The 14,834-nt window shown below is 42.6% G+C and overlaps 1 protein-coding gene across 2 annotated transcripts in view; it reads left to right on the plus strand.

Annotated features, from left to right (window-relative positions):
• Window positions 1-948: 948 nt before the first annotated feature.
• The window catches only part of enox2 (ecto-NOX disulfide-thiol exchanger 2), a 307,278-nt gene continuing 293,392 nt past the window's right edge, over window positions 949-14,834 (plus strand). For both annotated transcript variants that reach the window (XM_088343564.1, XM_088343563.1), the window contains exons 1-2: window positions 949-1,122; window positions 7,201-7,304. Coding sequence is in view for 1 of the 2 variants with exons in the window: in XM_088343563.1 (XP_088199689.1) it covers window positions 7,259-7,304 (46 nt within the window). In the remaining variant the exon portion in view is untranslated. The remainder of the gene's footprint in view (window positions 1,123-7,200; window positions 7,305-14,834) is intronic.

Raw genomic sequence — 14,834 nt, forward strand, 5'->3', positions numbered from 1 at the left:
CTGTGGTGTGTCTTGGGCAAGTACAGCCTGGTAGCACCCATTCCTCTCCAGGCCATCATATGTTTCCACCAGGTCTCGAACCAGGGATGGTTAACCTTTTTAACATTTATTGTATTCAATATTGGTTATTAGAGTTGTTATAAACATTACTTTGAAAACTACATACTTAAAACTGTCAATTGCATGTGCAGAAATTCAATTAAATTGTGCATTTGTATTAAAGGAATAGAATAGAATTGTCTATATTGTCTTTGATTACGACATTTTGCACATTGTTTGAAAATAGATTTGATGTGTCACTCTTGGATAAACATGTAATAGAGACCTAAAAGATAAAATTAAGATTTTAAAAAATAAATTAGGATTTACACTTACTTTTTAGGGCAGCACGGTGAGCAGTGGTTAGCGCGTGTGCAGCACAGTTCTGAGGTCATGAGAACGAACTTCCTGTGTGTACTTTGCATGTTCTCCCCGTGCTTGCGTGGGTTTCCCCCGGGCACTCCGGTTTCCTCCCACATTCCAAAAATATGCATGTCAGGTCAATTGGCCGGTCCAAATTGTCACTTAGGTGTAAATGAGCGAGCGAATTGTCTGTCCCTTTGTGCCCTGCGACTGGCTGGTTCAGGGTGTCCCCTGCCCACTGCCCGGAGATAGCTAGGGTGGGCTCTACAACCCCTGCGACCCTACTGAAGATAAGCAGTGAAGATAATGGATAGATGGATGGACGTACTTTTTACAGTATGGTGGATGTAGACTGTTTTACACACAGTTTTATTCGTTTCATTTTTTGTGACCTTATTTACGAATGACAGAGCTAATACGTGCATTTTGATTAGGAAATATTACCATTTTAATGTCATCAAATACAATACGTTTTATAGTTTTGAAAAGCTACAGGTTAGCTCTTATTTTGAAAGGAAACAAAAAAGCACAACAGATGCACGTGTAACCATCTCGCTTGCCGTACTCACCACCGCTACTGTTGACATGGTTGCTATGCTATCTCAAAGCCCCAATTTGGTTAAACATTATGAATATATTGTTTAATATGTAAAATAAATGCCCAGTTCTCACATGGATACGTCCGAGGAGTCGTCGCGAAACATTTAATACGACTGCCGGGTAACGATAATTTATTCTTTCTTGTATATGCTGCTCATTAGCTGTTAGCTTTGCTAAGACACCTACTTTTAGTGAGTTTATCTTTTCGTTTTGTTTACTAAGTTATTTTATTAATTTCTTATAATAATTATTTCGTTTGTTTGTTAAATACAATTCAATAAAAGTGTATTGATAAAGATACTCGTGTTAATTAAAACACATGCGAAGTTTGATAAAAATAATGGAAAATAATATAAATGGCATATCATAATTATGTTATTTAGCATATTTAATGTTCAAGAAAAAAAAATAATTTAAACTCCACCGTTACTTAAAATAAAGGAAGTAACGACGTGATGTAGGGACAGTCTGCAAGTTAGCTTTATTGTGAGTCTTGTCTCATATACAATAGACAATAAATTAAGATGGAAAGCATTCATCAAATACATACAAACTATTGTATCTAAAAGCATTTAAACAATTAATAAAGCCAAATTCCTTTTAAACTATAATGCATTGTATTTATTTTATTGTTCTCTAGTTCTTTTTTTGGTTTTGGTTTGAACAAATTTATTGACACTAATAACAGAAAAAAAACAATTATGACAATCTCAACAGCAATTAAGCACATTCACAATATTATATTTCAATATGACTTTTTTAACAGCAAGCACAATGTGAGGTTTGAACAACCCTTCTCGAAAATCTTAATAGCAATCAAGCATATTCACAATTTCATTATATAACATCTTTGTTAGTGTCAATAGATCCGTCCAGGCCAAAGTCGATTCTGCCATACTTAACATATTGTGCAGAAGTCTGGGGCAATAATTACAAAAGTTCACTAACCGCCCATTTATATCCTCCCAAGACGTGCAATTAGAACCGTACGCAGGGTAGGATCATACTATTAGTTTATTCCTGCAGTCCAAATTATTAAAATTTGCTGATTTAGTAAAATTTTTCACTTCACAACTGCTATTTAATGTCAACAAAAACACAGTGCCAGAAAACATCCAAAAATTATTCACTCGGAAAGAGGGAATTTATAACTTAAGGGGCCGTAGTAAATTCAAAATCCCAAAGGTGAGAACAACCAGGAAAAGTATGTGTGTGTCTGTGTGTGGAGTCAAACTTTGGAACAATTTACAAGATGAGATCAAACGGTGTCCAACTATTCATGTGTTCAAATATAAATACAAAAAACATTACTAGGAGAATACAGAGATGAAGAAAATGGGGTATGAGTGATACTAGAGATTGGAAGTACTGCTATTGTTAACCTTGTTGTTATTGTTACTATTATTATACCATAACTGTTATTATTGCTATTGTTGTTATTATCATTGGTGTCACAATGATATTTAGTGACTGGTAGCATTATAACGTTGATAGATACAATGATTAGTGTAAAATATGTGACTATTGTTATAATTATTGATATCTGACCTATGTAATATGTATATCCGTGAGATTCTGTTATATTTAGACACAAAAAAGGAGCTAGCTGTAAAATGAAATTAATAGGGATGATGAAGGGGTAGGGAAAATAAGCGTCAGCTTCTTACTACCCCTTTTCGAACATGTCATGTTAACATTATTTTTGTTGTTGAGTCATTGTTTTTGTCCTGTTTTTATTTTAGAATGTTCGAAATAAAGTTTTCATTATTCATATAAAATGGCTATTATCCATCCATCCATCCATTGTCTTCCGCTTATCCGAGGTCGGGTCGCGGGGGCAGCAGCGTTAAAAGGGAAGCCCAGACGTCCCTATCCCCAGCCACTTCCTCCAGCTCATCCGACGGGACCCCGAGGCGTTCCCAAGCCAGCCGAGAGACATAGTCTCTCCAACGTGTCCTGGGCCGCCCCCGGGGCCTCCTGCCGGTGGGACATGCCCGGAACACCTCCCGAGGGAGGCGTCCAGGAGGCATCCTTATTAGATGCCCGAGCCACCTCAACTGGCTCCTCTCAACGCGGAGGAGCAGTGGCTCTACTCCGAGTCCCTCCCGGATGACTGAGCTTCTCACCCTATCTCTAAGGGAGAACCCAGCCACCCTGCGGAGGAAACTCATTTCGGCCGCTTGTATCCGGGATCGAGTTCTTTCGGTCATGACCCAAAGTTCATGACCATAGGTGAGGGTAGGAACGTAGATGGACTGGTAGATCGAGAGCTTTGCCTTTCGGCTCAGCTCCCTCTTCACCACGACAGACCGGTACAGGGTCCGAATGACGGCAGACGCTGCACCGACCCGTCTGTCGATCTCCCGTTCCATCCTACCCTCACTCGTGAACAAGACCCCAAGATACTTGAACTCCTCCACTTGGGGCAAGACCTCCTCCCCGACACGGAGGGAGCATACCACCCTTTTCCGACTGAGAACCATGGCCTCGGACTTGGAGGTGCTGATCCCCATCCCGGCCGCTTCACACTCGGTTGCGAATCGCTCCAGCGAGAGCTGAAGATCACGGGCTGAGGAAGCCAACAGCACCACGTCATCTGCAAAAAGCAGTGACGCAATGCTGAGGCCCCCAAACCGGACTCCATCCCCGCCAAGGCTGCGCCTAGAAATTCTGTCCATAAAAGTTATGAACAGAATCGGTGACAAAGGGCAGCCCTGGCGGAGCCCAACCCTCACCGGGAACGAATCCGACTTATTGCCGGCAATGCGGACCAGACTCTGGCACCGGGCATACAGGGACCGCACAGCCCGGATAAGACTGTGCGGTACCCCATACTCCCGAAGCACCCCCCACAGGGCCTCCCGAGGAACACGGTCGAATGCCTTCTCCAAGTCCACAAAACACATGTAGACCGGACAGGCAAATTCCCATGCACCCTCAAAGACCCTGAAGAGTGTATAGAGCTGGTCCAGTGTTCCACGGCCAGGACGAAAACCACACTGTTCCTCCTGAATCCGAGATTCGACTTCCTGGCGGACCCTCCTCTCCAGTACCCCTGAATAGACCTTACCAGGGAGGCTGAGAAGTGTGATTCCCCTGTAGTTGGAACACACTCTCCGGTCCCCCTTCTTAAAGACGGGAACCACCACCCCAGTCTGCCAGTCCAGAGGCACTGTCCCCGATGTCCACGCGATGTTGCAGAGGCGCGTCAACCATGACACGCCCACAACATCCAGAGCCTTAATGAAGTCTGGGCGGATCTCATCGACCCCCGGGGCCCTGCCACCGAGGAGTTTTTTGACAACCTCGGTGACTTCAACCCCAGTGATACGAGAGCCCAACCCAGAGTCCTCAGGCTCTGCTTCCCCAGAGGAAGACGTGCCGGTGGAATTGAGGAGGTCTTCGAAGTACTCCGCCCACCGATTCACAACGTCCCGGGTCGAGGTCAGCAGCGCCCCATCGGCACTATACACAGTGTCGATGGCACACCGCTTCCTCCCCCTAAGACGTCGGATGGTGGACCAGAATTTCCTCGAAGCCGTTCGGAAGTCGGCTTCCATGGCCTCGCCAAACTCCTCCCATGCCCGAGTTTTTGCCTCGGCAACCGCCAAAGCCGCATTCCGCTTGGCCAGCCGATACCTGCCAGCTGCTTCCAGAGTCCCACAGGCCAGGAAGGCCCGATAAGACTCCTTCTTCAGCTTGACGGCATCCCTCACCGCCGGTGACCACCAACGGGTCTGAGGGTTGCCACCGCGGCAGGCACCGACTACCTTGCGGCCACAGCTCCGATCAGCCGCCTCGACAATGGAGGCGCGGAACATGGTCCACTCGGACTCAATGTCCCCCGCCTCCCTCGGGACATGGGCGAAGTTCTGCCGGAGGTGTGAATTGAAACTTCTTCTGACAGGAGATTCTGCCAGCCGTTCCCAACAGACCCTCACAACACGCTTGGGTCTGCCGGGTCGGGCCGGCATCTTCCCCCACCATCGAAGCCAACTCACCACCAGGTGGTGATCAGTTGACAGCTCCGCCCCTCTCTTCACCCGAGTGTCCAGAACATGCGGCCGCAGGTCCGACGAAACGATGACAAAGTCGATCATCGAACTACGGCCTAGGGTGTCCTGGTGCCAAGTGCACATATGGACACCCTTATGTCTGAAAATGGTGTTCATTATGGACAGACCATGACGAGCACAGAAGTCCAATAACGAAACACCACTCGGGTTCAGGTCAGGGGGGCCGTTCTTCCCAATCACGCCCTTCCAGGTCTCACTGTCATTGCCCACGTGAGCGTTGAAGTCTCCCAGCAGTACGAGGGAGTCCCCAGGGGGCGCGCTCTCAAGCACACCCTCTAAGGACCCCAAGAAGGTTGGGTACTCCGAACTGCTATTTGGTGCATAAGCACAAACAACAGTCAGGACCCGTCCCCCCACCCGAAGGCGGAGGGAGGCTACCCTCTCGTCTACCGGGGTGAACCCCAACGTACAGGCGCCGAGCCGTGGAGCAATTAATATGCCCACACCGGCTCTGCGCCTCTCACCACGGGCAACTCCAGAGTGGAAGAGAGTCCAACCCCTCTCGAGAGGACTGGTACCAGAGCCCAAGCCGTGCGTAGAGGTGAGTCCGACTATATCTAGTCGGAATTTCTCAACCTCACGCACCAACTCGGGCTCCTTCCCTGCCAGAGAGGTAACGTTCCATGTCCCAAAAGCCAGTTTCTGTAGCCGGGGATCGTCGCGCCAAGGACCCCTCCCTTGGCTGCTACCCAGCTCTCTGCGCACCCGACCCCTTTGGCCCCTCCTACAGGTGGTGAGCCCATGGGAAGAGGGTCCCACGTCGTCCCTTCGGGCTGTGCCCGGCCGGCCCCCGTGGGTAAGGGTCCGGCCACCAGGCGCTCGCCAGCGGACCCCACCTCCAGGCCTGGCTCCAGAAGGGGGCCCCGGTAACCCGCGTCCGGGCGAGGGAAATCGAGGACCAAAGTTTTCTCTCACCATTAGGGGTCTTCTGATCTGCGTTTTGTCTGGCCACTCACCTAGGACCTGTTTGCCATGGGTGACCCTACCAGGGGCTTAAAGCCCCCGACAACATAGCTCCTAGGATCATTGGGACACACAAACTCCTCCACCACGATAAGGTAGCAGATCAAGGAGGAGACAATGGAGACAATAATTCTATTGGAAACCTAGTATATTCTTTATTATGTAAACCCATGTACATGCAATCAAAAATCAGATTCTGTCGTAGGTTTTAGTTAAACTCTAAGTATTCCGACTGCAATTGATGGGTTAGTCCTTTTTATTTTCCAATTTAATGCATGTGCATTTGAGTACAGACGCTCCCCCACTTACGACGATTCGAGTTACAAAAAACGGTAGATACAAACATTTTTCCTGGGATGTCGAAAAATATCCGTACATTGCTGTAAGTTAGATTTTGTATGGTGTGCACATTTTTCCGAGTACAGTATAGTATATTGCTTCTTTCCACCGCTACTGGCGTGTGGTGGCGCTGTGAGAGGTCACCCAGTATTCACACTGAAGAAGAAATCCGGCTTCTACTTCTTAGTTCGTGTTTAAACATACAGTACTACATGTACTATATCTCCAGCGCGCTAAGAATTTTGAAGTTTTTATCAATTAATATCTCGTGCATCCATTCAATATGTTTGGTCTAAAATGTAAAGAAGAGGAGAGCTGTTTCATTTGAAATGAAAGTGTAATAAGAAAGTTTGATGCGGTTGAGGAAATGGTTGGATCGCTTTTTTCGGCCACTTTTTACCACGGAGGAGGAAGCTCATCTTCCAAAAGTTAGTTAAACTTAACTTTATTTATCTTTATAGAGCATATTATTTTATTAATTGTATATTTTTAGTACGGAGCAATACAGGTTACTCAAATAAGCCTTAAACATACTTATATAAACCTTAACGATACATTCCATACACAATATAGCACTGAAGCAACTTCCGACCAAATTCAACTTCCGAACAATCGTTCGGAATGTATTTCGTTAGTAAGTACGGCAACGTCTGTACCTAAATTTCTGAATCAGTTCCTGAATCCGTGTTTTTTCTTTTTTTTTTGTTGCAAAGCATTGTGGGACTTATAGTGCAGGGACAAACTCTCTCACTTGCTGTAAAAACTTCCAGAGTATTGTTGCATTTCTCTTTGACATTGTGTTTTATTTTTTGCACCATAGGGAAAATGCTACTGCCCAATTACAGTGGATGCCACAGTTGTAGATGATGTCATAATCGATGCCAATGATCACCAAGTGCTTTGAGCCACTGTTCAGCCGCAAAAGTAAGTCTATGCTCTTTATGAAAGGTTGTGTGTTGCCCTTGCCACCAGTCAATATTGAACCTTCTTTGTGCAAAGAGAGCATGTTGCTAAATGTTAATCGTCTCATCGACTAACTTGCCCTCATTTGTCGAGCGCCTTTCACCTTTCATTCATTCAAGCAGACAGGTGCGCAAGCACGATTCCCGCCGTGTGATCTGAATTTGAGTCAAACTTTACGTGGAGGTCATTTATTAGCTCGGCGATTGATGGCTGTCCTTTAAAATGGTTGCTTATGCATGTTTTAAGCAATGAGGCAATTTAAAACAAAGTTGGGCAAACCATTATTCTGGTGACTTTCAATAGATACTTGTACTTTTTAAAATGTTGTTGTGGCATTTTTTTGATGGCCAGCTTGCAGCCAATCTGTACAATAATCAAAGCTCAAACAGGACTCATCTCATTATCTGCACCGCTTATCCTCAGTATGGTCCCGGGGGTGCTGGAGCCATCCCAGCAATCATCGGGCAGTGGGCAGGGGACACCCTGAACTGGTTGCCAGCCAATCGCAGGGCACACAGGGACAGACAACTCACTCGCTCATTCACACTTAGGGACAATTTGGACCGGTCAATCCACCTGAAATGCATGTCTTTGGAATGTGGGAGGAAACCGGAGTGCCCGAAAGGAAACCCACGCTAGCACGGGGTGAACATACAAATTCCGCACAGTAAGTCCGGTAGCTGGATTTGAACCCACACAGGATGTTCCCAAGACCTTAGAACTGTGCTGCACACACGCTAACCACTGCGCCGCCGTGCTGCCTTCTAACGGGACTAGCATTGTCTTTATTGTTATTAATTGAAATAGTGTACATTATTTACAACAAAATTAGATGTGTAACTCTTGGATAAACATGTAATCAAAGATGTATATAATGAAATAAATACAGTATCACAATAGATATGCGATATTTACCAGCTAGTGGTTGTAGACGATTGATCTAGATATGTACTTTGTCTCCCTAGTGCAGGGATGTCAAACTCAATTGCACAAGAGGTCAAAATTCAAAACACACTTAAGGTCGCGGGCCAACCAGCATAAACATTTATTGAACACACTTAAATTGAATGTTTTTGGAACATAAATATGAATAAAAACAGACAAGAATATTAATTTTAAACCTTAAATCACTTGTGCAGTATTTATTATATTGCTGCAAATAAAAATATCTTGTTAAATTATACAACTTAGAACTCAACTTAAACAACTTAACATTAAAATAACATTCAAATTCCTTTGCTCCTATGTCAATGTATGTATTAAAAAAAAGTAAATATCCCAAAAGATTTTGCTCTCCTTAATGTATCTCCTGTCAAAAGTAGAAATATGAAAATGCTACAAAAATTATTTCGTAAAAACGTCACAACATTCTGAGAAAAGGGAGTCTGATGTGCTTACCTTTGGCACAGACGGAGTAGGGCGAGAGATGGGAGGGAGTGCTTGCACTTTTTGCATAGCTCCACTCATCCCTCCCACTCACCCAATCAAGTTCTTTTCCGGTGTTTTGGCGTATTTACAATTTGTTCCGTGGATTCATCAAAAAGTATCTGAACACTGAACACAGATTATATAGTGAGCTTTTATATAAAGGATTCTTTAGCGTTGTACAGCCAAAATGAGTTTTTTTTGTGTGACACCTTGACTGTAAATTGTAGTGAAAACGTGCCCTATATATTCTGAAAAGTACTGCTTTGTAATTCAGCTTTGGTTTGGCTTTGCGTGTATCTTAACAGGATCAATGGCTCAAGTTTTGAACGAGATGGAGAAAATTTGCATGCAATTAAATTTGTCTCTGAGCCATATCTGGCTCGCGAGCCATAGGTTCCCGACCCCTGGTATGTAGTATAGTATATGTCATAAATGAAGGAATAGGTACAGTGACTAAACTGTCAGAATATTCAGATTCAGATTCAGATCTACTTTATTGTCATTCTAGTACACGTGTATACAGAACGAAATGTCGATACATCTGACCCGCACAGTTTCCTTGAATGTACAGATATAAATAAAATGTATTGAGTTGGAGTATTGAGTTCTAATAATATACTAATAATTATGGCTATGTATAGTATTTTACAGTAGCGCAAATAGTGCAAGAGGAGCAGCTAACCAGATGTGCAAAAAGGGCAGTCAGGTAAACAAGTCAGGTAAACAGTAACAGTAATAACACTGTAACAATAACGCTGTAAGTACAATAGTGCAGAGAAACAGATGTGCAAGGAGTGGCTAGCTATAAAGAACTGCCAGTAGTGCAAAAAGTCAAACAAAACCAACAGATGTATGATGTCCAGGGATGAGACGGCGTTGTTCATATTGACGGGCCATTAATAACAATAATGTAAAATGTTCTTACGGGCCGGATATGATTACATGGCGGGCCGGACGTGGCCCGCGGGCCGGGAATTTGACACATGTGCCCTAGTGGGTAGTGGCTAGAGTCAAAAACACATTCACAAAACATTCATTCTACTTTGCTTTTTCTGACCTGACACCGAACATTAAGCCCAAAGCACAGCCGTGAGTTGCTGTGCAATGTAACCCTTCATCAGCAGAGAGGCCCGACAGCATACACTGGTTTACCCCCTCAGCATCATATGGTTCGATGCCACCTCAGACCATCAGCTGGGTCCCCTCAAAAACCCTAAAACTTGGGGTTCTAATTACCAAGTAAACATATTAATAAATACAAATTTGGATATTTATATTTATATGTGTGAAGAATATTTTTGTGAATTCATGGATTCTTAGGATGAGATCGTTGAGTTGAGCGTTTGAATCATCTGAACACAGAAGGGTTTATATATTTCTCTATTATTTTTTAACTAAATCTATTTGCAACAATAATTTTACCTTTTGATTAATCCATTGACCGCTTATACGACAAGATTCAGATTCAGATTCAGATCTACTTTATTGTCATTCTAGTACACGTGTATACAGAACGAAATGTCGATGCATCTGACCCCCACAGTTTCCTTGAATGTACAGAAATAAATAAAGTTGTATTGTATTTTGGCTACGTATAGTATTTTACCATAGTGCCGATAGTGCAAGAAGAGTAGCTAACCAGATGTGCAAAATGGGCAGTCAGGTTAACAAGTCAGGTACACTGTAACATTAACACTGTAACAATAACGCTGTAATTTACCATAGTGCAGAGAGCAATGTGCAATGAGTGGCAAGCTATAAAAAACTGCCAGTAGTGCAAAAAGTCAGATTAGCAGCCGTTTAGATTTAAGTTAACTATATGTTAGATTGACCATTTAACAGTCTAATGGCCAGGGGGACTAGACTATTGCGGAGCCTGGTGGTCCTGCACCGCACACTGCAGAACCTCTTCCCAGAGGCTAGCAGAGTGAACAGTCCATGATGGGGGTGAGAGGGGTCCCCGGTAATGTTCTTAGCATGGGATAGGCAGCGCTTCTGGCCAATGTCCTGAATGGAGGGAAGTGTAGTCCCGATTATTTTCTCTGCTGTCCTCGTTACCCTCCTCACACTACCCCAGTCGGTAGCGCTGCAGCCTCCACACCACACAGAGATACAGCTGGTCAGGATACTCTCTATGGTGCCCCTGTAGAATGTGATGAGGGAGGGTGGGGGCAGGTGGGCTCTCCTCATCCTCCGCAGGAAGTACAGGCGCTGCTGTGCCCTCTTAACCAGTGATGCAGTGTTCACGGACCAGGTGAGTTTGTTTGTAATGTGCACCCCTAGGAACTTGATACTGCTGACAACTTCCACAGCCTTGTTGTTGATGCAAAGTGGGGCATGGTTGGGCTGGTTTTTCCTAAAGTCGACAATGATCTCTTTAGTTTTGTCAACATTCAGGACCAGGCTGTTGTCCCTGCACCAGCCCACCAACTGCTCCACCTCCTCTCTGTAGGCTAGGTCGTTGTCATCCCTGATGAGGCCCACCACTGTTGTGTCGTCAGCATACTTCACGATGTGGTTTGTGGCGGACCTAGGGACGCAGGAAGGCTCCAGGCCCGGACAACATTGACGCAGATCCGTCCATCCATCCATTAGCTACACCGCTTATCCTCAGTAGGGTCGCGGGGGTGCTGGAGCCCATCCCAGCTCTCTTTGGGCAGTGGGCAGGGGACACCCTGAACTGGTTGCCAGTCAGTTGCAGTGCTCACAGGACCAGACAACTCCCTCGCTCATGCACATCTAGGGACAATTTGGACCTGCCAATTAACCCGACATGGATCTTTTTGGAATGTGGGAGGAAACCGGAGTGCCCGGGGGAAATCCACACCAGCACGGGGAAAACATGCAAACTCCACACAGGAAGGTTCTATCTCATGACCTCAGAACTGTGTCGCACACGCGCTAACCACTGCCTCGCCGTACTGCCCTATAGAATAAAATATAATAACTTTTATTTTTCAGTTATTAAAATATAAAAAAAAAAGACATGTTTGCCAAAAAAAAAACGGAACTGTACGGAAAGCATAACAGGTTTGCTTAAGTACTAGTCAGGCCCATTATTTTTGAAAACATTTGCAAACATGTAAATGTGTGGTCATTTATAAATATGAATAAATAAATACTCGTATTTTAAAAAAATATATAGATTGTCTTAGTAAAAATATAAATCAAATATGCAAATTTTGGACTTCATTAGTTTGTGCCTGCAAAAAATATTATGATTAACGATAGGATAGCTAATGATCTAATTTTGAGCTTTTTTGAGAAGTCTATATATATTTTTAAAAAATGGTTAATTGATTAAATGTCGATTCATCCATTTAATGTTTGACATCTAGTTAGAGAATTCTCAGTTAATTTATACCAATGATGTCATGTGAAACAAATTGTATTTGCAGAGGAATGTTTTCAACAGTGTTCCCTCTAAGCTGCGCGCGTGCACAATTGCGCACTGCTCGCACAATTGCGCACTGCTCGCACATTCTCAGCACAAAATCTAGCCAGCGCACAAAAATGAGGGCTCAAAATTACTAATTAAGAAGCGACTTAAGTCAAAGTTAGAGTGCATGAAGGTAAAAATACACGGGTTCCCCTGACGTTGTGTCCTAAATACGGTATTTTGAAGTTGAGTCGAAGTAGAACGAAGTTGAGTAATGTTAGGGTTTGTCGAGAACCGGCTTCTTTGGCTCGGCTCACTAAACTGAAACCGGCTCTTTCAGGTCCTAAACGGCTCTTCAGGTTGTTTTTGCTTCTTTAATCCCAAAATGACCAAATATTATGTAAAATTATGCACAAAATGGCTTAAAGGAATGGGGGAATAGAACATCAAAGAAAAAAATACCAAAATGAAAAAGTAGTGAAAAGCTGAGAAAAAAAGAAACAAAAGGAAGAGAAAAATTTAGAAAAAAGCCAGAAAAAAAAGAAAAAGAAATGTAGGAAAAAAGTAAATGGAGAACAAAAAGAAAAAAGTAACAGCTTGGAAAAAATAAACACAATGAGATTTTTTTAAAGGAATTTTAAAAAAAGTAGAAAAAAACACAGAAAAAAGAAGAAAAAGTTTGTGTTGCATTCAAATAATTTCCAATTATATCAAGTGAATCTTGTTGCCAACATTGTCTTTCCACTAAAAAATGTGATTGAGTACAGTTCTCTATCTTGCAACCGACTAAATAAGCCCCAACAATGTTAATATTATGCGACAAAATATGTCAGGAAATAAAAAGAAATGGATATCTTGTAAAAGAATTGTAAGAACAAACGACGTTTGCAGGCCGTACAACCTTTGCAATAGTACATGAGTCAATTCATTCAAAAGAGAAAAATAATTTTGCATTGCCGGAAACTCAGCAAAATGTAACGTGATGTCAAGTTTTGGACATGTTTGATAATGACTTAGTTGCCACACTTGGGGTTGCTGTTGCTCACTGTTGTTTCAAGCGTTGCTCAGCGACTTTGTGTGAACACTCAGACCCGTGGAAAATTAGAGGGAACATTGGTTTTCAATCAATTCTTCTTATCAACTGTAGATAGACAATACGTACTTTTAAGTTAAGCTTGATTTGTCAGATTGTAGAGATATGAAGATTTGTCCTGTTAGCATTTTCTGCTTCATTTTATTGCTTGCTAATTGATGAATGTGCATGTCCATGTCCTTTTTGTATGCCACAGCGATCTTTAGGCACTGCTTCTTTTTTGTTCATCTAATTACCTATGTGTTGACATGTAGCAGCGTCACAGATATCTTTTTAAAACACAATTTTTATCTTTTAATTGCATGACATCGTTAAGGTATCAATGTACTTTTGTCTGAAGGTTCTTGTGATGGGATGTGGCCCCTCCAACCCTCATCTGGCTTGGAAACACCAATCTCACCTGCCAAAATTTTCACTCCAGTCGCTGTTTATTTATCTTGTATTTTTTTTCCAAATTCAATCTGATTTTACTTGCCCGAGGCATTTTGCTAAATTTGTCTTTTTCACTCGAAACCACCTGGAAAGAAGAGCTGCCTTTTATTCAACAAATACATGACACCTTCACAGCCGGCGAGCAAAGGTGACAGTTCTCATTATGCAAAGTTTTATTGTTTCTTGGAAGCTTCCAAAGAGGGTTGGCGTGATGTCTGATGAGAAAAGGCAGGTGTTGCGTTGAATTGTGATTTCAAAGTGTGAAACCTGGAAAAATGTTGGAAATATGGGTTCGACACATTGAAAATTAAGTTTATTATTTCAGATTTGTTGTTATGTATTCGCGCATGACACGCAATGTGTACCACACACCCCTACTTTCTGATTAAAAATTGGTGTCAAATTTGGTTTCACTTTTTCTGAGCTCAAACTAAGCATTGTAAAAAAACATTTTTCAATAGGTGCTGCCATGATTAAAATAATTTATTAACAACGTAAACTATAAACACATTACCAACATAAAATTGACAATGTCAACCCAATGTATTATCAGATACACCAAAAAGTCGTTTCCCTCGCGTGTTTTATTTTTTGCGTTTATATCTTTCAGGTTGACACTCTGTTTTCTCCATTCTCTAACATTTGTCTTTGGTACCATGACTAAACATTGTGTAATAATGAGATAAAATCTAATGCCTTCTCATATTTCATATTTATTACTCGAGATCTTGTCGTTAACAGACAGCACTCTCAACGCCGATTCCTGTTCATCCACTGTTTTGCGATTGTGGTCAGTGATATTTTTCTCCTGTTCAATCATTGTACAAATATGGTAATATACTAGCGTTAAACTTCATGTATATCACACACCCAAATTTTGAGTTTTTTTTTTTTAGGTAAAAAATAACCGCGTTACACCCAAATGAATACGGTAATTCTCCTTTTTCGTCATTAAACCAAAATCTGTGATGCAGGATATCTTTTGGATTCGTATTCCAAAACACCAATTTAGGACCCATTATTTTTGACCCTACTATATATGACTTGGATTGTTCAAATAAATTACAATGACATTCCCACTTTTGATTTGGTCATCAAATAACTGAGTACAACATGTATGAAATAATTCAAAAACTACCTAAACTTCCAAAAGAAATGT

This window comes from Urocampus carinirostris, chromosome 9 (genome assembly GCF_059441175.1).
Source record: "Urocampus carinirostris isolate Australia breed hairy pipefish chromosome 9, RoL_Ucar_1.0, whole genome shotgun sequence".
In the NCBI taxonomy this organism is placed as follows: Eukaryota; Metazoa; Chordata; class Actinopteri; order Syngnathiformes; family Syngnathidae; genus Urocampus; species Urocampus carinirostris.